The sequence below is a fragment of the Ambystoma mexicanum genome, chromosome 2q (assembly GCF_040938575.1).
Source record: "Ambystoma mexicanum isolate Mex_15411 chromosome 2q, UKY_AmexF1_1, whole genome shotgun sequence".
NCBI classification, from domain to species: Eukaryota; Metazoa; Chordata; class Amphibia; order Caudata; family Ambystomatidae; genus Ambystoma; species Ambystoma mexicanum.
Window position 1 is genome coordinate 1,088,764,763 of NC_090924.1, and position 23,293 is coordinate 1,088,788,055.

At 50.0% G+C, this 23,293-nt stretch overlaps 1 protein-coding gene across 4 annotated transcripts in view; it reads left to right on the forward strand.

The window, feature by feature from the left end:
• ANKIB1 (ankyrin repeat and IBR domain containing 1) overlaps nt 1-23,293 on the forward strand; it is a 2,153,692-nt gene that overhangs the window by 1,537,462 nt on the left and 592,937 nt on the right. For all 4 annotated transcript variants that reach the window (XM_069648430.1, XM_069648432.1, XM_069648433.1 and 1 more), the window contains exon 14: nt 6,104-6,170. In XM_069648430.1, coding sequence (XP_069504531.1) covers nt 6,104-6,170 — 67 coding nt within the window. The remainder of the gene's footprint in view (nt 1-6,103; nt 6,171-23,293) is intronic.

Here is a 23,293-nt window from a genome sequence, read left to right on the forward strand (position 1 = left end):
TTACATCTTATTGGGGAACACCGCCCTAGTGAGTCCCGGAACCCCTCCTAAAGGGTCAGCAGCATCATCTCTGCCCTTTTCTGGTAAGCCCGTTCCACTTATACTACTGTCTGGTTTGTGACTGCTGTTTTGGCTTGGTACTTAACCAGTGCTTTCTTTGCAGTGGCTTGGGGTCTCCAGAGGTTCGTGGTTCCGGAAGTACATCTCCCACCTGTGGCCTCAAGGGTTGCACACAGTAATTTGGACTCTCTCTGTGCGGCACTCGTGGACAGAGGACTCTTCTGCCTACACGACAGTCAAGGCACAACACCCATGCAATGACTGCATCATGTTGGCACCATTTTACGAGTGTAGGCTCAGCTTCTCTGCTCCATCCAACTCCAGATCCATGCTCCTAAATAAGGCATTTCAAAAAGATTGTGCCTCCCTGAAGTGCCAGAACCAGGTGCATGCTAAGGAACTAGTGGTGCTGCCTTCGTAGTCACAAAGTTTCACATTTCCCATGCCCGCCCCAACCCCCAGGGGTGCATGTAGTGCTTTCCTGTAGCAATTGCTCTCTGTGCCTAAAATAATTAGGTCACCCTTGTACCCACCTATCTTTCCCATTTGCTTTGGTTACCCCTGTCATACATCTGTTGAAGCAACTAGTATATGGTGGGCAATTGGTGATGATACAAAACCCATACTATTTCTCTATTTTGGGATATTGCAATATTTATTCTTGGCTTACTCTTCTAGACAGCATGAGTCACAATAGGTGAGTATGACTTGGAGATCGATAGTTCGAGGTAAGTAACGTTTGCTACTGTTTGCTTGTTACAATGTTCAAAACACAGCAATATCATTTTTTTGCAGTTGATTACAGTTCATGAAACCCTTCTGTGTAGTCTAGATTTTGAACACTATGAAAACTGACCCTATTCCCTGTATGTTTAGAAACTCTTGTCCAGTGGTAACTGAAGAGTTGAAAAACAACAAAACTAGTCACAAGCTAACTAAAGTTTCGGACTACAAGGTTCCTATCTTTAACATTGTGCCATACACTAACAAAGGGACAGCTTCAATACTAGTATTCTATTCCACCAATAAGCTGCCAACTGTATTCCCAGTGAGAAGTAGGTTGCTGTTCAGGGCAAAACAATCCCTGAGACTAGTTTAGATCCAAAAAGTTACAATTTAGGACATTTGAGTCACACCTTGGTTACCTTGCATACGCTGCTCACTGCTTCTTCGAACTCAGCAGGATTTAAAGTCATGCATTCCTGCAAAGAGAACATAAGAGTTTACTTGCAAAGGTAGAAAAAGTAAATCCACACATTACGGATGGAAAACACCACCACCAGACCAAATCCACTAATCCTGAATAGGACCAATATTCTACAACTTTTCCATGACATAACCACAGCTAGCGTCGATTTCCACCACGGATATAAACCTTGTGATGTTCGAAGATGACCACGAGCTGGACAGAATTTGCATAGAACTACGAGATGCGAATAACCTAGAACTCATTCTGTCAATGCGAAACTCATTTTCCAGACTTGGATTTAACTGCTGGCGCACAAAAGAGAACACGATAAAACACACACGAAAGCATCAATCCTACAGGCGTGAACCACCACAACAAGAATACTCTCCAACATCAAATCGTAACGGTAATCCATCATCAAACCAGCACCCCAACTCCTTGACTGGTCCGGACTCATCATTCCACCAGAGACGTGTGCATTCTACAGAAGGCTCCAGCCGGCATAAGCGACCAATCAGAAGAGATTATGACAGCCAACTATCACATACAACAACCTCTTCAATCACTAATTCATAACCATTAACTGAAACAGATGATGCTTGGTCGCTCTCTTCCTGGGATTCAAGGGGCAACTCCCATCTAGTCACCCAGGTGGAACCAGAACTTTGACACCTACCACATCATATGATTACAAGAAACTTGGCTCACTGTTACTCCATGCTGCGACGGATTCCTCACTTTTCTCAACTCGGCAATTGCTAAAATTTAAAGAAGACCGGCCTCTGGGCTCCTCACCCTGATTAAAATCAATTCAGGATGGAGCGTAATCAAGACAGAAAACATCAACCCCTGGACGCAAATCACTATACTAAGAACAAACATACCCCTTTCGACCGGTCAAAACACCAATACACGACAAGAAACTGAAACACTAACTGGAATCCTGAACCTTTATTGTAACCCAACAGCCATATAAAACGAAACATTCATCGACTGAGTATTCTTAACAATTGACAACTTAATCAGTAAACATCGAACACTTAATAATCTGTGGGGATTTAAACATCCACCTCCAAACTTCAGACGGGACACTCATAAACCAGAACAAACTTTCCGTCCAGGCCCGAAAGTGGATGAAAGAAATAACCATCCGTAATCTCATTTTAACTGACCATGCCAAGGATGAGAACCAAAAAACAGTTCCAACCTGGTCCAGAGGAAACTCGACTGCCATAATTGACTTAATCTTCCTATCAGAATCCCTACATTCATCAATAACGAAAAAGTACAAACGTTGATTTCAGACAATAGCGACCACAATCGATTGGCGATCCACGGTAGTGGGTTCACTCGCAAACTGCAGATACAACCTCAAATCCCACTCAAACTGACTAGTACAACTAGATTACGAATACCACAAAAGGCAATGACTACCCTGCCGAATGCCTTCCAACAAGCAAATATGAAAGACTCAGACAAGCTAAATTATCAATGGATCCTGATCCCCTTCCAAAAAAAGTCGTCCATTTGTCTTGAAACAACACCGACACGCATACAACGAAGAATCAGCAGCGCAAAAAAAAACTCTTGCGAAAAACATTATGCCTCCTACGAAAATCAAAAACTGCAGAGAATGCAGCAAAAGCAAAAAAACTAAAGCAACAATACACAAATTGGAGAAAATCTCAGCAACGAATTCTCCAACAGCTTAATGTGGAATACCTCATGAAAACATATAAAGCCCCCAACATGAGAAACCTGTGGAACTTACTAAACAACAACTCCGAAAACCAACATAAACTTACTGCAAATGTAACGCAGGAAAAATTGATCCATCACTTCTCTGATATCTATAAGGCCGGCCCGCAGATCCAGTCGCCATAGACTCTATCAAACCAAAAAATTGTAAAGTAAACTCAGACCACGAAGATATCATGAGAATGATTCAAAGGCTAAGCACCTCCCGATGTAACCTCCAATGCGACCATAAAATAAGATCCTGCAACCTTGGCAGCGATTATGTGTAACCTCTTGCAGCTGATCAACACACTAAACCAGATCCCGAACTCCTGGCGGACTGCCACAATATTCCCGATACATAAACAAGGACCCCGAGACGATCCGGCAAACGTCCGCCCCATCGCCCTCCTCGATCCTCTCGGAAAATTATTCGCCTCCATCCTTTTGAAACAACTAACTATTTGGGCCACAGAGACGGGCAGATTTTCCGCCAGACAAACGGGATTCACACCGAATGTTGGAACTAACATCAACCTTCTCCTGAACAATTTAATCAAACATGAAGCCATCAAAACCCATACCACTATATATGCGGCCTTTATTGACTTACACATGGCATTCAATGCCATATCGAGGGAAAAGCTCTGGGCAAAACTGGAGGCATGGAACTGACATATCATAGAACCAATCAAACTTTTATACTCCGAAACAACGATCACAGTCAACATATACTCATCCCTACAACAAACCCTCCCGCCCCCCAAGATCAACTCTATTGCAGTTCCTGTGATGCTTTACACAGACGACATTATCGTCCTAGACAAGACAGCAGGACTACAAACCAGCCTGACCTTGCTAAATAGATACATGATCCAAAATGAGCTGACTATTAACATAAAAAAACAAAGGTAATGTCACTAGCTAAGATCCCTTTCAAAAAAGAAAAACACCCTACTATTAAGCTTGATGGAAAACCAGTAGAAGATGTTACCACCTTCAAATATCTTGGAATCCCAATAAACCAGTCCAATGCAGAGACTCAATGGCTTGAAAAAATTAAATTGAACAGAAATCTCACACCCTGGCCAGGCAGGGTTGCGTTCTTCAACAAAAATATGGAACATTTTCGTTCAAGCCCATCATCGCCTACTACAGGCACAAATTCATACCTACCATTACCTACGGTACGGAGGCAATGCTTAACGCAAGCTCCATCAACTGGCCAAAGTACAAGGCAATATTCTGGCGGAAAATATTACATCTCCTCCCATCCAATCCCATGCCAAGAATCAGACACGAGATGGCAACACAATCACTGGATTCCATTGTACTCTGGAAGCAACTGGATATATTCTGCAAGATACTATCCGATACTAAAACTCCAGCCATACAAATCTTGAGGCTCCATCCGAACACTTTCAATAATGCAACCCTACAGGATTGGAAACACAAACTGCTGCAAGAAATGGCTAGTGAAGATATTTCAGAGGAACTTCTAACACTCCGACCTCAACATGCTAAAATTAAACTGATGCGCAACGATTGGATAAAAATGAACCAACTGAAAAAAACCTATGAACAAAACCTCCAGTGTACTGTAGACATCCGAGCAATTCATGAACTACCGAAATACCTGGCAATGTTTCCTGACACTAACATCAGAACAACGTTCATGAAAATACGATTAAACACTATGGGCTTCATTATACGGTAGGCGGAGGACCAAGGTGCTATTAGCACCTTGGTCCATGCCGGTAAAATACCGGCACCGCCTTGGTGGAAAGGGGAATTACTGCCCTATTCCAAGGTTGGCGAGGCGGTAATTCCCCCTTCCCCCATTGCCCTTCCCCATTCCCATTTTTGCCCCATAGGGCTCTATGGGAATGGGGAAGGCGCTAATTACGGTGCCGCAAATTGCGGTACCGTAATTAGCACCTTGGTCCCTTTGCGGGTTGGTTTTTAACGCCTGCTAAACAGCAGGCGTTAAAGTACCTACCCGCAAAGGGACCTCGTAGTAAGGCGGTAAGGGTTAACGGTCACCGGTACCATTACCGGTGACCGTTAACCCTTACTGCCTTCCGTGTAATGAGGCCCACATCTACAAGAGCCAACCTGGCCATCACCAGAGTGTTGCCCTTTACAGAGCAACATTGCTACTCTCCAATCAAATGGAACGTTTTGGCACCTTCTTCAAACATTCATCACAACAAATGGAACCAGTAGAAAGATGGACTGCGTTACTGAACGGACAAAATAACAAATACCTCTACACAATTGCTCTATTCCTCCAAAACATCCTCAAACTCGAGAAAGATCTATTAAGAAGCCCTAATTCTCAATCTTCGAAAATCTGATTCTCAACAAATGAAAAAGTTTATAAACAAAACAAACTACATTTACAAATGAAAACATTTTTAAAAGTACATTTTAGAACTTTAACATCAGGGTGCAAAATCTGGACTCTCCAATAGCCTTTGGCTAGTGATATTTCACTCTGGGAGAGTAAGAATGGTGTGCTGTGTGAATGTATAGAATTATGGTGGCGAGTAGCTTGAAACTTGAATTTTTGCCTCTGTGTAACATTGTGTGGGCATTCCTTTATTTGAAATAGTAGCTTGCTTTACTGTGTGTGTCTCTCTACTCCAGAAGTGAACCTTAGCTGCCCAACCATAGTAAGCCTGACTCCGCTTTAGGACATTTGGAAAGCATAATACTCTTGCATAGGACAGGGTGGTGACATTGGGGTTTGTATGCAAACATCAGGTGGTTCACCCTAACAGAAAAACAAAGGACCATATATGCAACCTAGTTGTCCCCAAATAAGTAATTTACAGCCAGATTTGAAACATGGATAAAGTAGCAGGCATGAAAACGTTTCAGCCTTATAGTGGTAGGCGAGTCAGTTCAATCCCTCGGTTGGCAATCACTGAGTGACATGCCATCAGGTCTCAATGAGATAAAACTGCCAGAGCCAGCAGGACTGCTCCAACTAGAGAAAAACAAATGTTAACAGCAATTAAGTGGCAAGATAATGATTTGTAAGTGATCTGAAAAACGTTTTTAATTAACACCATTGCGCAGGGTATAATAATGCTCTTTTTCTTTTCATTTTAGTTAGAACAGCGTCTTCTTAAAACAGCCAAAGAAAAGATGGAGCAGCTTAGTAGGGCGCTTAGCGGAAGTAAGTAGACAATTATGGGTACTATCATCGCTTGTGACGATTATAATTTATAATACAATTACATTTGAAAATTCACGTGAAACCTCTCTGCCTGTTATGGTATTTCTAGAACAGGCAGTTCCCTTTTTTTGTGATGTAAAGATTGCCTAATTTAACTCATTTCAAGACATTGATAGTTTCTGAAATTGTATTAGAAATTTGTGTTTTTTAAAAAAATTGGTTTCAAGTGTGAATGACATTTGAATAATCATATAAAAATTAATTAATTAATTTGGCAGCATAACATAGAGATGACTGTTTAATTTCTTTATTGCTTCTTAAACTCAGCAGCTCGGTAATGTAAAACATCTTAAAGCACAATGGACAACATCACAGGAACCCCCTCTGGTACACAAGGTTCACAGTACAGGATCTGCCGTCTCAGTGAAGTTACATGCTTATTCTCTTTCTGTAGTTCCTCCTCCCCCTCTTCATTCCTTTTAACAGCCTAACCCACCAGTTTAAACGGGTTTACTGTGCTGCCCTGTTTGTACTGCTCCTGTTCAGTTTCACCACTCCTGGACATTATCATACCAATTTGGGGATGCTTTAACTCTTTCTAAGCTCTCATGTTTTTCTTTTGGGGACAGACTTGGATTGCTGCATGTGCAGGGGCATGCATACTGCCCAGCCATTTCTGTAAAGGGGAGTGGAAGAATCTGACCAGAACACTCATTACTCATATGGCCCAGTCCCTTTCCTCCATCCTTGTGTGCGTCCCCCAACATGGGGACGGTAACGGAACCTTTGGCAGCGAAAAATGTAGCTTCCCCTCTAAATTTAGTACCAGCGTGTAAATGACCTGCAGAGGCCTCGCCACCCGGGAACCTACCCTCAGTCCCTTTTTCCGCACGGATGGTGATGGACCTGGCAGCCCGCGCATAGACTTATTTAACTTGCCGCTTCCTCTTTGTTCTTTGTTTTGCAATCTATTTAACCTCCCTTCAGTGCCTCACCTCCCTCGGCCATTGGCAGCGGCAGGAGGATTCACGAGATGTGCCTGATAGGACCGCTCATTCCTGGCCTAGGACCATCATGCACTCGGTTTTGAATGCCTGGGGCCCAAACACTGCTGGGATGCGTGCACTGCTTGCATACTCTCGGTCACAAGGCATTGACGAATCGGTTGTCGCGTTGAAGGAAGATCTTCATACTTCTCCTCTAGCATACCTTAAAGTCTTTGTCTCCAGGACCTCTTGTCAAGACCAGGTAGGCTCTCTGTTATGCAAAGCTCCTCAATGCGGCAACTCCTTTGCAGGGGTTCCCACTGGCAAGGATTCCTTGGATTCAGGGTCTGGCAGGCCCGAGGCCTCTAAGGCTACTGGCTCCCAAGCTGAGGGGCCCAGGGGCTCTTCCAGGCTGTCCTCGGAAGGGTGAAAAAGCTTGTCCTCTTCTTTGACCCCAAGGGGTAAGGGATCGTCAGTTGCTACTACCAAGAGTCAGTCCTCGGCACGATCCAGCACAGGTGCCGAGGGCGCACAGCCTACCGGAGTTCGCTCCGAGGTAGTGAGTCAGGGTGTTTCGACTACAGGCCAGGCAGCCGAGGGCTTAACGCCTACCAGAGTGGTCTCTTAGGTCAACGCTGCTGTTTAAGTTTAGGGACCCAGGAAGTGTCCTTCCAGGTCTGAGCCTGCACGTGGCTCGGTGCCTTCACGCCCACCAACCCAGAGCGTGGCGCAAGTCCCCAAAATGTCGAATAGGCACGTGGCAGAGCCTGCTAGGCCGGCTGCCATTTTGGATATGAATCAGGGCGCACCCGTGCTATCGCCCATTGAATGGGCTTTGCAAGAAGGTACCAGCCTCCTTCCCTCAGGAAGTGGCGCAGACTGTATGGTACAGGCTTCTGGTCTCCTCAGGGTTACATCTACCCATCGCAGCCTTACGGCTAGGCGCCTTGACCAGGAGCGGCGGCCCAGCGCTTCGGTAGGCCGAGCCCCTAGGGATTCAGCGACTATCGAGGATTGCTTCTTCGAGCGCTTCCTCCTCCTCATGCGTTTCCCTCAGATGGTGGGGCTCTTGAAGGATATAGTGAAGGAGATGATCCCGCAGGTGGTGCCTCCCCAGCCCTTCCTCCTCTGGGTCCTCCGCCTGTTCCTCCAGCACTACCAGTGCCAGTGTCTGTCCCTCCCCTGGTCCAAGCCCTACCAGTTGTTCAAACCCCTCCACCTCCTCCGGTACCACCAACGCCTCCCCATCAACAGCCGTTGGACCTTTCTTCAGCTGCGGACCTAGGAGGGACCCTGCCGGCACATGTGTTTCAGGGCCTGGACTCCTCTTGGTCTGTAAAAAGGGGGTGGGGGCTATGACGATGATGAACCCTTGGCATCTGTTAAGGCCTTGCATGACTGCCTTCACTGCCTGGCGGAGTTCTTGGGGGGTCCCTCTGCCCGAGGAAGCCCCGCAGGAGTTGGGAGTGCTAGCAGAGGTTTTGGGCAAGCGCACCACGATCCAGTTTTGCATCCCTTTCCTGAAGGATGTCCTGCAGGTGGCAAGAAAGGTATGGGAGAAGCCCAGGGCCAACACCCAGATGAACAAATAGTTGGACTGCAGGTTCAGGCTGACGGACGGGGAGCCTCCCATCCTCTGCCGCATTATCCAGTGGTGGCTGCAGCCTCCCTCTATTCTTCGAAGTCTTCCTCCTCGGGAGCCACCTACAGTTGTCTGGTCCTTGAGTCTTTCAGCCAATGCTGTTATGCCCTATCAGGACTGCATCTGACATCCTTTTTGCATTGGCTATCCAGAGACTGTGGCAGGAGCTCGGGTAGTTTCTACCTGACCTCATACTGGAGAGGGCCGGTCTGGCAGATGCCTGGGCCGTTGTGCAGGACCTCATGGAGTCTTCGGTCTCCCACATTGACACAGCCAGCAGAGGGCTGTGCCTGGGTGTTGAGATGAGACGGTGGGCATGGATGAATGCCACAAAATGTTAATCTAATCCTAGATCTGTCCTTCGAGGGCGTGAATCGCTTTCATTCGCCAACGGATGATGAATTGACAAAGAAGAAAACCTCCACTCCAACAGCCAAATTGTCGGCCATTCTGACAAAGACAAAGCAGAGGTCCTTCCCGCAGCCTCAGGGCAGGACCGAATTCAAACCCTGCGCTTTCACCAGCTTCAAAGGGTTTCGAGACTGCGTTATACGGAGGCCTGACAGGTCACCCAGCAAAAACGGGAGGAAACAGCAGAGGACTTTGCACAGGTTTTTCTTCTCCTCCTCCTCTGCTCCTGCCTCTGATGCCAAGGAACAGTGAAGTCACGGTTGCGGAACACAGCTCTTTTCCAGAACAGCTAGAAGCGTTTTTTCAAGAACCCGTGGATTCTATCTATAGTCCACCTTTCGATCCCCACCAGGTGCTTTCTGACGGCGCATGGTGGCCTGATTCCTGACCATCTGTTAGGGAGAATTCTCTGTTTAGGCTGAATTTCCTAACCTAGTGAGTCCCCCAGCCGCTTTGCTGGATTTTTGGGGTTTATTTTTTTCTCCTGCCAAGAGTGAGACTCTTTTACCCTCACTCTTGGGCATGATTTGAGTGTGTTTCTTTGACTGTAGATGTGTTTAATGGGCTATGGGGTCTTATACTCCATAGGGCTTCATGTCTTTTTGTGATGTGTGTTACACAGCACCCTCAGTGCAGTAACACAGGGGTGTCATAGTGACCCCCCAATATAGACTCCATACCCTGGGACTGACTACTGTCTCCCAGGGTATGTAAAGTCATCATTGACTTTACTAGTCTCAAATTCTGAACAGAACCAGTACAAACCATCATATTGTGGACGTACTGGCCGGGGCAATTCGATTGCCCCGGGGTCTGTTAGTCGAGGGGGCACGTCTCCATCCCCCCTGATCGAGTTTTGGCTAGTGGCAGTGGATACTACTTTTTATATTCGACCGCGAATATATCTCTATGGGATTTCCCATTGTTCGAGGCTACCAACTTTAATTATTTAATTCCTATAGCCTTGAACATACCGCCGGTTTATTTATTTAATATTAATTCTCCGGTTGGTATTTTTTGCCAGAACTCGGTTCTAAAATGGCGTTTGTGTTCGCAAAGTTGGAGCCCTTTGTTCCACTTTTTGGCAGGCTTCTCCACAGAAACCTTCCATAGTGGTGCCACTCTGTCTGGGGTACTTAGGAGGGGTGGAGGGGGATTTAGGTACCCTGGGCTGAGTTGCCTAGGCAACTCAAGTCGCACTCCGTCCTGATTGGCCCAAGTGGTGAGCCGGCCGGCTCACCACTTAGCGTGTTTGAGTGACAGCTAGGCTGAGTGAATGGGGGTTTTCTGCATAAAAGCAGGGCTTTGGCGACTGGAACTTTAGAAGTTGCCACAGGACCTAAGAATCCGATGAGGGAGAAGCTGAGCCGACCTGCTACGACGACACCCCCGGTGGAGCCCTGCTGAACCGGCTCACCACTTTTTCCCAACGACAGAGGAGATCTCCAGCCCGGAGAGTCTTCTTCCTTCGACTGGTGGGGATAACCAGTCTGCTTCCTTTTTCGCTTCCTGGAGCATCTCGTGGCCGCCTTGCCTGTGCCAAGCACCCCGGCAACCGGGATACCACGTTTTACCACTACTGTGAATCAAAGGGTAGTACCTTTAACCGGAAAACTCTGCGGCTGGTTTCTTCCCTGGCAGTGCAACGACCTTCATATTTCCTCCACGTCGAGATCTTCTCTTCCTCTGGACGACGCCGCACTTGCACCCGCTGCCAGGAACAACTGCCCCCGCTGGAGGATCCTTTCCACATAAGGTACCGTGTTCCGCCTGGCTTCCCTTGCAACTGACTGTACGGGGTAGATTAAGCCCCAGGCTTTCGAACCTGGGTTAGCCTGGGACACCCTGGCTAAACTTTTCTGAGCCTAAGTAAAACCTTTCCGAACTCCCTGCAAGACTTTTTAAGCCTGTTGTCATTGTGTGATCTTGGGTGCATTTGTGCCCTGCTCTCTCCAAGAGTGGGCCCGGCCTATGGACTTTGGCTCACAAGTAACCTTTGACTTTCCTGCCTTGCTTAAGAGTGCCTAAGTATTAGTGTGGTGTATTTTTCTACATTCTGCCTTTTTCCCTCCCTTTTTCGTTAACTTATTGGAGTGCCATCTATAGTTAAGCGCTCACCTCTGTCTGGAAATAAGTGGTGTTAACTAAGACTTGTCTGATAAGGAATAAGGGATGTATATATAATAATAGTAACTGTTGAGAGTGATTTACAATAATAGTGCTGGAGTGTTTCTGTAACGCTCACCTGATGCCCGTAGAGGCGCCGGTCTTGACTGGGCGTATACCGTATCTTCAAAGGTGATGTGCAACACACGGCTGGCTCTTTGGGCTGGACCTCTGTGCACTGTATGTCTGACTTGAAGGATAAGATGTCTTAGGTAAGTGAACGCCGTGCTCTCCATCTGCCTCGGGGCAGGGTGCTGTAACCAGTTTCTTCACTGGATAAGGGGAGCAGGCCTCTTGACTTCAGAGGACTGCTGTCCGTCGTTTACTGCACGAACGGTAAGTTTCGAGTAACTCTAATGTTTTTAAAGTCTTTACAAATGAAGTTTCTTGTTTTGCAGGGTTCCGGCGATGGCGGATGACGGGCTGAAGTGAGTTGAAGATGGAGCCCGTGTGATGAATAGAAGCGCCTGGAAGCACGTAAGTAAGCGCTTGTTGCCTGCTTCATGATGCGCTCTAACTGTCTTTTTATTTTGCAGGTACAAGTTCGGAGCGGCTGCAGGGTGCCGGAATACCCACTGGGTTAGATGTGGAAAGGAGTAATGGCAAGTGAGTATTAAAGTTCCCCAATGTCTTTAAACGCACCTTGTTTTGTCTTTCAGATGCGGGATGCAGCGCGAAGGCCTCCGGAGCGTGCGAAGAGTTGGTAAGCTTTTGTCTTTCAGATGCCGGAATGCCCCGCGAGGTGTTGGTGACAGCCGATGGACCAGGTAAGTGAAGAGCTGTCACTGAAGACCGTAATGCTAACCTGTTCTTTCTTGTCTTTATAGGTGTTGCTGAAGACTGGATTCAGGATGGTAAGCCTTTTTCCTTAGGCCCAGGATCAGATGCAGAAGACACGATGAGCGTTCTGCTGCAGAGGATGCAGAATAACGCAAAGCAAGATTCATCCATCGGGTGTGGTTTAAATAGCCTCCTGTAGTGCTTAAGTGTCTCCTTCCACAGCCACGCCTAGGTAAGAAAAGAGTTCCTGCTTTCCAGAAGAGTTCCAGTGTTCGGAATCTAGGGAGTGGCTCCTGCCCCACCCAACAGGAAAAGTAGTTCCAAACAGAAGAGGATCAGAGGCTCAACTGGCAGGCAAGTAAGCAGCATGGTCTGCTGCAGGTAAGTCCACCCAAGCATTATGAGCCCGGCGCTTCCAGCGCTGGGACTGGGCATATTTATGAGCCTGGTGCCACTGGCGCCAGGACTGGGTCCAAAAGGTCCCAATTGGGACTGGTTGGCACTCGGAACCTGGGTTATGGATCTGCTTCCAAGGGAGTTGGGAAAACCCTGACCTTTTGGAAGCAGAGATCATGACAGTTTCAATCAGTGTGTTTTTAAATAAATAATTATATACCTTGATACCAAAGCTCTGGTCATTGTTTGCTTGTGCTATTGTGTCTGAGTGCCTATTGTGTATACTTTGCATACTGCCTAACTCTTCTTGAGGGAAGTCTGACTGCTCAGCCACAGCTACCAGGTAAATCTGGGTGGTACAGACTGCTACCAAGTGGGTTTACTGCCAACACCTGTAGTCCTAAATCTTTTGCAGTGTTCCCAAAGGGAACTGTACAGGTTTCTGCCGAACACCATCTAAGGCTACAGCATGCTAAATTTGCAGATGACAACTGGGGCATCATTCAACAGGCCAGCAGAGCCTCTACACAGTCGCATTATAAGAGCAAATGGACTAGGTTCTGCCGTTGGGCTCGTGACAAGGGTCTGGACCCTGTCACCTGTCCTCCGGATGACATACTGACTTATTCAACACACCTATCGTTCTGGCGTTCAGGTGGATACTTGCTGCACTTATTTGGCAGCTTCGGGGCTTACAAGAATTCCCTTGATCATGTGTTTTCAGTGGCCAACAGAGTGGTGAAGGCCCACCTCAAGGGGTTGTCTAGACTTCTTCCTCTGGTGCATAGGCCTCATCCATCGATGTAGTTCTTGCAGCTTTGCAGCGGTAACGCTAAAGACAGTTTTGCTGGTAGCTCTCACCTCTGCGCGCAGGGTCAGCGAGCTGCAGGCATTGTCTTCATGCAAGCCCTTCTCCACGTTTCACCACAATAAGGTCATATTGCATATTCTCCCAAACTTCTTGTCCAAGATGGTCTCTCTAATTCATTTCAATCAAGAGATCAGCCTGCCGGTGTTCTTCCCGAACCAGCAGTCAGGCAGAGAGGGCCCTACATTCCTTGTACCTCAAGAGGGTCTTCAAGTTTTACCTCTATCGGATGAAATCCTTCAGGAAGTTCGAAGCATTGTTACTCCCTTTCATGGGGCTCCTCCCCGGCTCCCAGGATTCCAAGGCTTCTATTGCCCATTGGATAGATCATGCCATTTCAGAGGCTTTTATACGGCCATGGGGAAGCTGATCACGCAGGGGATTCATGCCTATGCAGCTAGGGCTAAGGCCACGGCAGTCACGTTTCAGAGACCCGCATCTGCTTGGGCCACTCTGTCGGCTTTCTGCAAGCCCTATTTCCTGGATACCAGCTGCAGGTGCAATGCTCAGTTTGTTAAGGCGGTTCTCTGGAACCGGTTGGCTTCTTCCTAGATAAGAGGCAGGCTGTCACGGCGCAACCCTATGTCTTATTCGGTGGAATCACCCAGAAGGATGGAGGAAAGGGGAGAGTACTCATAGTCCATAGTCCCCTTTCTTCCATGAGTCCCATCCACCTTCCCTGCTTGTATGCCAGGGGCTAATATGTTATAGGTGTAACCAGGTATCTAAGTGTCTGATGTGTTCAAAGGGGACACGCACAAAGATGGAGTAATGGGTACAATGGACTAGGAGTATTATATTCACTACGGTGAGTAACTTTAATTATTCGTAGCATGTATCACACTCCTGTCAAATGCTGAGTTGGCCATGTCCGTTTGTGTAGCATTAGTCAAATGGCAGCATTGCCCAATCATCTTTTCTGCAGAAGAGTGGCCTCATTGTTTTCCTGCTCTTCTCTGGGTTGTCCTATGCATCTGTTTTTGTGCATTTTTCTTTGTTTAATGGTAGTGAGAGTAGAATGTTTTATGATCTCCACTGGGCAGGTTGAAACATTCTATTTATTTTTAAAAGTAACTGACCGGTGTTACGCAGGACAAAGCAAATGTAAAGAGTACATAATAAGAATGGAGCTCTGTAAATGGGAGCGACCCAAAAAAAGAAAATATTAGCCGGACAATGCCCTTGCACCTTCAATGGAAGGTCTGGTTGAGTCTGCTGTTGCTATAGTATTGAGTGTACCCATTGAGGCACAGGGATCCTGCTTAGATGCTTCCCTGGCTTCTGTTTCTCACACTTCATGCCCCTGCATGCAGGCACATACAGGCCCGACTCTTCCCTTACCTATGGTGGCCATTTGCATCTACCAGAGATTTGTCACTTCACCCAGGACAACTATTCTCTTAACCATTTCATTGCTCTTTGGACATATATGTGCCCTAATTCCAATGGAACATTTTCAAGTCCTGGCAGGGAAAGTGTTGAACGGAGTAAGGCGTCTTTGAAGACAAGCCATATAGAAGGTCTGCAAAATCCAGAGGCAGAGGTGGTGATGGCAAGTTCTTGTCTGAACCAGTTTTACCTGCCCTCACTGCCATTTCCTTGGCCTCAATAAGGGGCCCTTCGCCCAAGGTGCTCTGCGGCCTGTCTTACTGGCTTGCTGACCACACACACATTTTGAAGCCACATTTCCAGTCACGGGTGTCATCGAGGAGCAAGTAGAATTTAAGTCTGAGCTGACATTCTGATTTTCACTCTGGCAATGATGTTCAAGGTCTCTGTTCACACCGCGTTGGCTGGGTCTTCAACAATGAAGCCATGTTAGGTACGGAGAAGGGATGAATGCATACTGAAGATTCCCTCGAAGGAAGTCTGGGCTTGCTTAAACTGAGTGCCCAACCACCAGACCTATTGGGGTGAGGGGGAATGTTCCTTAAAAAAGGCCCAAAGGTGGCAGAACTGACTTCCACTGAGCATGAAAACTGTGGAAACTGTCATTGATCATAGATGGACTTAAGAATAGAACCCAAACTACAGAGATAGACCCACTCTCGTCTCCAATGGGCATCTTGGCTCCTTAACCCAAGTGTCCCTAAACCACAACTTGAATACTCATGACAGGTAACAACCTATTCTCCAGCATGGGGTCTGGCATGGATTCACATGCTCATGAATATTCCCCGTCGTCAGGCTGGGAATCCTCGGTAAAGAAAAATCAGTATCAGTTTCGTTTCTGATCTGTCTTTCGTAGTAGTAACCAATCACTGATCTCTGCGTCATACTGACCACAGCCAATGACTGCCATCTCCCTAAGCCCCGCCTCTGGCAGCCATCTTCAGATTTTTACCGCACGTTCAAGTGTTGGGAGTCCTCGTGCTTAGCTCTCAAGCTTTTTCTGCGTATTTCGCGCTTTTTCATGTGAATTTTGACATTTTTTCGGTTAATCGAGCCTCAAGCTCCACCTTTTCTACTTCCGTTAACGGGTACCCGTTGCAGGATTTTCCTACGCCCCTCAAGGGTGAAGATTTCGTCGAATCAACCTCTTGGAGGATTCCAGAAGATTGCGGCCTACTTCGAGATGGCCCAGGACGCGAGTTCGTCACCCGGACCCAAGCTGTTTCGCAGCTGCCCTGGATGCGGGCTGCAGAATGTGTTTAAGGAGGACGAACATTTGCAATGCCTCTACTGTCTTCATGGGGACAAGACTCATGTAGAGAAGGACTGCCAGTTCTGCAAGAACTTGTCGGAGCGGACCATGAGGGACCGTCGATCCCGTCTCGCTAGCTGGTTGGAGAAGGGCTCAACGGGTGAGAAGAAGAAGAAATGGTCCGAGCGGGCTTCTAAGTCCTGTGCGGGCGCCCCGGCGATGGGGGCCCAACACCAGGCCAAGCGCCGCGAGTCCGCTGGCTCCGGGAGCGCCGAAAGGGCGGGCTCTTCGGTCGCCAGGCAGGGCGCACTTTCCCCAGCACCGTCAATCACGAGCCAGCGCCCCGGTTCGAGGAAGAGGAGGTCCGAGACCCCGGGTAAGCTTCGGGAGAAGCCCCGTCCGATCTCGGGAGAGGGGGAGCGAGGCGTCGCCCCTCCCCCTAAGGAGAAGGCCCAGGACGCACCTAAGGTGGTGACGGCCCCTACCCAGCAGGCAAGGCCTCTATCGAGGCGATCGCGGCGACTCTGGCCAAGCCGGCAGAGACCCCGCCAGCGGAGACTGCCTCCGGGACTAGAGTTTCCCTGCCACCAAGGAGGGAATCCTCTTTTCAGCCCATCGTCATGGCCCCCGTGATGGAAAAGGGGGGGGGGCACGGTAGCCTCCTCGAGCTCGGAGTCAGCCTCGGAGGGGGAACTGACCGAGGTTGTGAGGAATCTCGAAGTCCAATTCGAGAAGGTTCGATCCCGCAAGGAAGATCCTCGGGAGATAACCGAGGAAGACGACGATGGCGAGGAAGAGCAGCCTTCCCTTCCGGCGCAGCCGGAACCTAGGCCTCAGGATAGCTCGGCGGCCATTTTGTTTGCGATCCAGTCCTTATGCTCTGAGATAAGGACGAGATTACCACGGCCCAGGCCGGAGGACCCGCAACCTGGCCCGTCGGGAAGTCCTCAGAACAAACAACGGAGGACCCAACCCTCTCCTCCAATCCCCCCGTAAGGCCTGCAGTTCCCTCCTCATCCTCCCACGAGTTGGGAGATGACGGTGCGGTGGGCTCGACGACGGGTTCTGAGGGCGACGACGACGGAACGGGTCTCCCGTCGCACGGGCCTCTCCACCCGACGAGATTGGCTCATTCCACGCCATGATCGCCAGGGCGTCCGAATTGTTCCAGCTCTGCCTGGAGGAGCAGAAAAATGAAGGTTTCCTCTATCAGCGCCGGGAGGCCAAGAGGAAGACTGTCATCGCGGTGCCTCTAATCGATGACATCTGGGAGGAGGGCCTGTCGGTACTCAAGAACCCCTCCACGGCACCAGCCAAACGGGACCGGTACGAGAAGAAGTACTGGGTCCCCGAGACCGCTCCCCTGTGCCTCAGGGCCCAGCCAACGCCAGACTCGGTCGTCTCGGCGGCGGCGAAGAAGAAAGCGGTGGGGTCAGGAGCCTCAACGTCGAATTCCCCTCCGGACGGCGAGGGAAGGAAGTTGGACGCCATGGGGCGACGGGTCATTTCGTCGGCAGTGACGACGATCAAAGCGGCCAAAACCCTGGCGATCGTGGCCCGTTACGACAGGGAGCTCTGGTTTAAGCTGGCCCCCATATTGGACTTCCTACCGGACGACAAGAGGTCTGAGGCCCTGGAAATACTTCAAGAAGGCAAGGTGGCGTCGGACCACGCCATAACGGTGGCAACCGATATTGCCGATACCGAGTTCCGCCAGCTGGGCAACAGAGTTTGCCTACGGCGACGGGGTTGGCTCCGGGCGACCGACTTCCGTCAGGACGTCCAGACCAGGGTGTTGGACATGCCGTTTGACGGCAGCAACTTGTTCGGGAAGGCGGTGGACGAATCCCTCCAAGCCATAAAGACGGACACGGAGACGGCCCGCGCCCTAGGAGCCCTTCAGCAACGACGGCCCTTTCGGAGCTCCGGAGGCAGACAAGGGGCCTCCAAGGGATCCAGCGGTGGCTTGTCCTACCGCCAGGCGGCACGCTCCTCGTCTCAGGAGGCCTACAGGGGTCGTGGCAAGCAGGGAGCGCCTCGCTGCCGTCGGCAAGGTAGCCAGGGCGGCAAGGCCACCACCTCCAAGCAGGACTGAACCGGCCGTGGCCTCGGGCCCCCACCGAAGCACCCCGGTGGGAGGCCGGCTGATGAAGTTCGTCGGCGTGTGGAAGTCCATCTCCACCGACCGTTGGGTGCTGGATACCCTGGCAAGAGGACACTCTATCGAATTCCTGAAGAAGTACCCTCACATTCCACCTGTGGCCAGAAAGGAAAATCACGTCCCGCAACTGCTATTGGAAGTACGGGCGATGCTCAGGAAAGGCACCATCGAGCTCGTCCCGAAGAGGCTCCGGGGCTCCGGGGTGTACTCAAGGTACTTCCTCGTCAGGAAGAAGACGGGCGGCTGGCGCCCCATCCTGGACCTTCGTCGTTTGAACAAATACATCAGGTCACAAAAGTTCAGGATGGTCACCCTCCAGCATGTGCTGGGACAGCTGGAGGAAGGCGACTTTCTATCCTCGTTGGACCTGGAGGATGCATACTTCCATGTTCCCATCCTCAAAAGTCACCGAAAGTTCCTCAGGTTCGTCGTCCAGGGACGCCACTACCAATTCAAAGCACTTCCGTTCGGATTGAAGTCGGCCCCAAGGGTCTTTACCAAGTGCCTAGCACCTGTGGCGGCGCGGCTGCCTGCAGGGGATTCACGTCTACCCCTACCTGGACGACTGGCTCATCCGCTCAAGGACGAGGGAACTCGCCGTCGAACACACTGCGAGGACCGTCCAGCTACTCACAGACCTGGGATTCGCAATAAATTACCCAAAGTCCCACCTGGTGCCGTCGCAGGTGGCCCTGTTTCTGGGAGCGAAGCTCGATACAGTGAGGCGCCTGGCGACACCGTCGGAAGAACGAAGACCATTCTGGGCAAAGTGCAGCGCCTGCTAGCCACGGACGTGGCCAGGGTGAGGTCCATCAAGTCCCTCCTGGGGATGATGTCCTCTTGCATCTACCTGGTGCGCCTCTGCAGACTACGGATGCGCCCTCTTCAAGAATTTCTCGACGGCCGTTGAATGCAGGCGACGGGCACCTTCGAAGACAGGGTCTCCCTCAATGAGGTGTTCCGGCGGGCGATTCAGTGGTGGGGCGTTCGAGCGCACCTCACGGTGGGCAAGGACTTTCAGACGCCGGCGTACCAGGAGACGGTGACGACGGACGCTTCCCTGGAGGGTTGGGGCGCCCACACCGGAGATCTCCACGCAAGAGGCCTCTGGCTCCCGGAGGAGAAGCTCCTGCACATCAACATCCTGGAACTCCGAGCCGTGTTCTGGGCTCTCATATCGTTCCTCCCGTCGCTCAAGGGCAAGGTGGTGCGGATCTTCACGGACAACACCACAACAATGTTTTACATACGGAAGCAGGGAGGCACCAGATCCCCAGCCCTATCCAAGGAGGCACAGGATCTGTGGCACTGGGCGGTCGCCCAGGGGATGCTCCTGGTTCCCTTCCACCTGGCAGGAGAAAGAAACACCATCGCCGACTCGCTCAGCAGGGAGCTGCGCGCGTGTCACGAGTGGGAGCTGCGCCAGGATCAGGTGGATCAACTCTTCCGACGATGGGGCAAACCCCAAATCGACCTGTTTGCAACAGCGACGAACTCGAAGTGCCAGAGGTTCGCCAGCAGGTTTCCCCAGCCGAGAAGCATGGGTGATGCGTTCTCGTTCCCCTGGGACGGCCTATACCTGTATGCGTTCCCTCCGTTGCCGTTGCTGCTTCGACTCATCAACCAGCTCAAGAGGTCCCGGTGCAGGATGATCCTCGTCGCACCGGCGTGGCCGAGGCAGATCTGGTTCCCGGACCTTCTGGACTTGTCAACGTCCCCACCCATCAAGCTGTCGGCGGACGCGGATCTTCTCTCCAGAGAAGGAGGCGCCATCTTCCACCACGACCCGGCGTCGCTGAACCTGCAGGCTTGGCTCCTGCAGCGCTAGAGTTTGGAGGGTACGATATACCGGCCGACTGCAGAGAGGTTCTTGCAAAGGTCAGGGTGTCCTCGACTCTCAAATGCTACGGTCACAAGTGGAAGAGGTTCTCTATCTGGTGCCGAGCACAGAAGATCAACCCCCTACGGATTACGGCCCCTCAAGTGCTGCCGTACCTGCTATCGCTGGCAAAGGCTGGGCTAGCCCATGCCGCCATTAAGATTCATCTGGCAGCGATCTCCAGATATACCAGAACCACAGGACGGACGTCCCTGTGGTCCCATCGACTATTAAAAGAGTTTATGAAAGGACTGTTCCGGTCGTTCCCGCCGTTGAAGGCCCCAGCCCCGGCGTGGGAACTTAACGTGGTGCTGACCAGGCTCATGGGGACCCCATCCGAGCCGATGCACTCCGCACCGATGAAGTTTGTGTCGTGGAAGACTGCATTCCTGGTGGCCATTACCTCCGCACGACGAGTGGGAGAGATCCAGGCCCTATCCTGCAAAGCACCGTACTTGACTTTCCATGCCACGAGGGTGGTGCTTAGGACGCACCCCTCCTTTATGCCCAAGGTGCCGTCGGACTTCCATCTTAGCGAGCCCCTGGTGTTACCTGTTTTCTTCCTGTCTCCTTCGTCGCCGGCCGAGAGGACTTTGCACCCGCTGGATGTGGCTAGAGTGCTGAAGTTCTACGTGGACCGCACAAAGAGTTTTCGGAGGAAATCACAGCTGTTTGTGAACTTTGGACCTGTGAATCAAGGGAAGGCTCTCTCGAAGTCTTCTATTTCCAGATGGCTCTCCGGCTGCATCATGCACTGCCACCGGTTGGCTAACCGACCGCTGCCAGGCCGTCCGAGAGCCCATTCGACCAGAGCGATCGCTGCTACTACGGCGTTCCTATCTGGTGTGCCTCTGCTGGACATCTGCAGGGCTGCTACGTAGAGGTCGACGCACACCTTCACGAGATTCTACTGCGTCGATCGGGATTCCAGGGAGGAGTCCAGGGTCGGCCAAGCAGTGCTGCGCAACCTGTTCGCTTAAGGTGAGCCTGGTGAGGAGGTAAGAGATGCTTAATGTTGAGTTGTTGTATTGCTTAATGTTGAGCCTTTTGCCACCTCCTGTGGTTGTGCATGTGTGTACTGCTATGTATTCTTATATTCATGAGCATGTGAATCCATGCCAGACCCCATGCTGGAGAAGGAACACGTTACTTACCTGTAACTGTTGTTCTCCAGCATGGGTCTGGCATGGATTCACATGCGAACCCTCCCGCCTACCCCTCTGCGGCTCTTCACTTGGTCATACTGCCACTTCACGTGCTACCAAATCTGAAGATGGCTGCCAGAGGCGGGGCTTAGGGAGATGGCAGTCATTGTTTGTGGTCAGTATGACGCAGAGATCAGTGATTGGTTACTACTACGAAAGACAGATCAGAAACGAAACTGATACTGATTTTTCTTTACCGAGGATTCCCAGCCTGACGACGGGGAATATTCATGAGCATGTGAATCCATGCCAGACCCATGCTCGAGAACAACAGTTACAGGTAAGTAACTTGTTCCTTATCTAATGTTCTGGCTAAGGTGAGTGCCTAAAGACCTTAGTCTTTTCTATCCCTCTCTCCTCCTGGGTTTTTTCTAGGTGATATCCTGTCCTAACCATTCCCCGGGAATAAGATGTGGGTTGTTTTTTCTTTTTTGTTGTTGCAATCTTTATTTTATTTTAAAACTTCCAATAATATCAAACATGAACAATGTCAGATTGCAAGTAACGTGAAGTTCTGATTTTCCCCCTTCTCCCTCCCTTCAGATATTCCCTCAACTGCATTCAGAACAAGTACATATACCATGGCATGAAGAAACTGCTGTTGAAGAGTAAGAGAAAAAAAATAACACCATGCAACAAAAGATTTTGAGCCTCCCAACATAGATTTAGAGAACCAGCCACTAGGGCTGACTGCTGGAAGGTTGATATGGTTCCTCCGTAGCTGACTCCATTGCTTACACCTCACACCACCACCCTCTTATACAAATCTAATCTGGAATCAAGTTCCTCATTAGCTGTGGCCTGTGTAGGGAAGCTTCTCTCTTACATATTCCAGGAAATGCGCCCTTGTTCGGGTATATTTGGGCATTGGGGAGCACAGTAACTGACATTCTTTCCATGGCTAATATTTCCCATACTTTGATCCACCAATATGCAATAATGCCCCCCACCACCTGGGTGTTCCAAAAGCAAGCATGCGTTATTCTTGCTGCCTATAAAGGTGGGAAAGTTGCTCAGCCCTCTGGCCTGCCATGAGGAAAGAGCCATCTTCAGTTGTATCGCCTAACATCAGCACCATTGGGCTGAATGCTAATTGGCAGCTTGTGATGTCTTTTTTTTTTCTTTTTTTGGCGGGCCACGATTTCCTTCCAATAGATTTGTAACGTAGGGCAGCCCCACCACAAATGGGCTATGTCCCTCCTTTTTTTAAATTTTAAATCTTTTTATTAATAGAAACATTCTCATACACCAGAAACATCTGGAACAAAAGAAAGAATAATACAATACAGTACAATACAAGAGGAATAGAAAATGAGAGAATTAGAAAATCCCACTCGGCAGGACACATGGAATGCATTCAAAATACTGAATATCTGGAGACCACCATGGGGCACGCACAGGGATGGCTGCGTGAAGCTGAGCTCTTTCGTTAACCGTCTAGTGGCTGACATTGGAGCCTCCTTCACCCTGAATGTGAAGCCCATACCTGGCATGAGGCATCCACGAGACCCCAAAGGTGGGATCGTGCAGCCCCATTCATGACAAAGGGGTCACTGTGTGAGTGGCGGCGGTGAGGAAGGCCAGGGTGGGCTGGCGCGACCCGAGGGCCCAGTAACTTCCAGGAGAGCCGCCAGCAGAGGGTGGGCGAATCCCTGCTGCAGGGATAGTGCAGCAACAGCGAGAGGAGCACCGAGCTCCGGAGTCAACCTGCACCACGGGACAGTGTGAAGCAGTGCCTGTCAACCTGCTGCAGTGCTGCGATCCCAGAGCGGAGATTGAGGGAGAGGAGCTTGAACTCCGGAAGCTGCAGAGGACGCCCTGCACGCTCCAGAGGGGACAGTGTGACAGGAGGTGAGGCGTCCCGAGTTCTATGAGAAGTTATATGAGAAGGACACAGTGGGGGACGGCTACCAGGTTCAGCAGTACCTGCAAGGAATCTCCCTACCAAGCTTGAATAGGGGGGCGATAGAGGAGCTGGAGGGGCC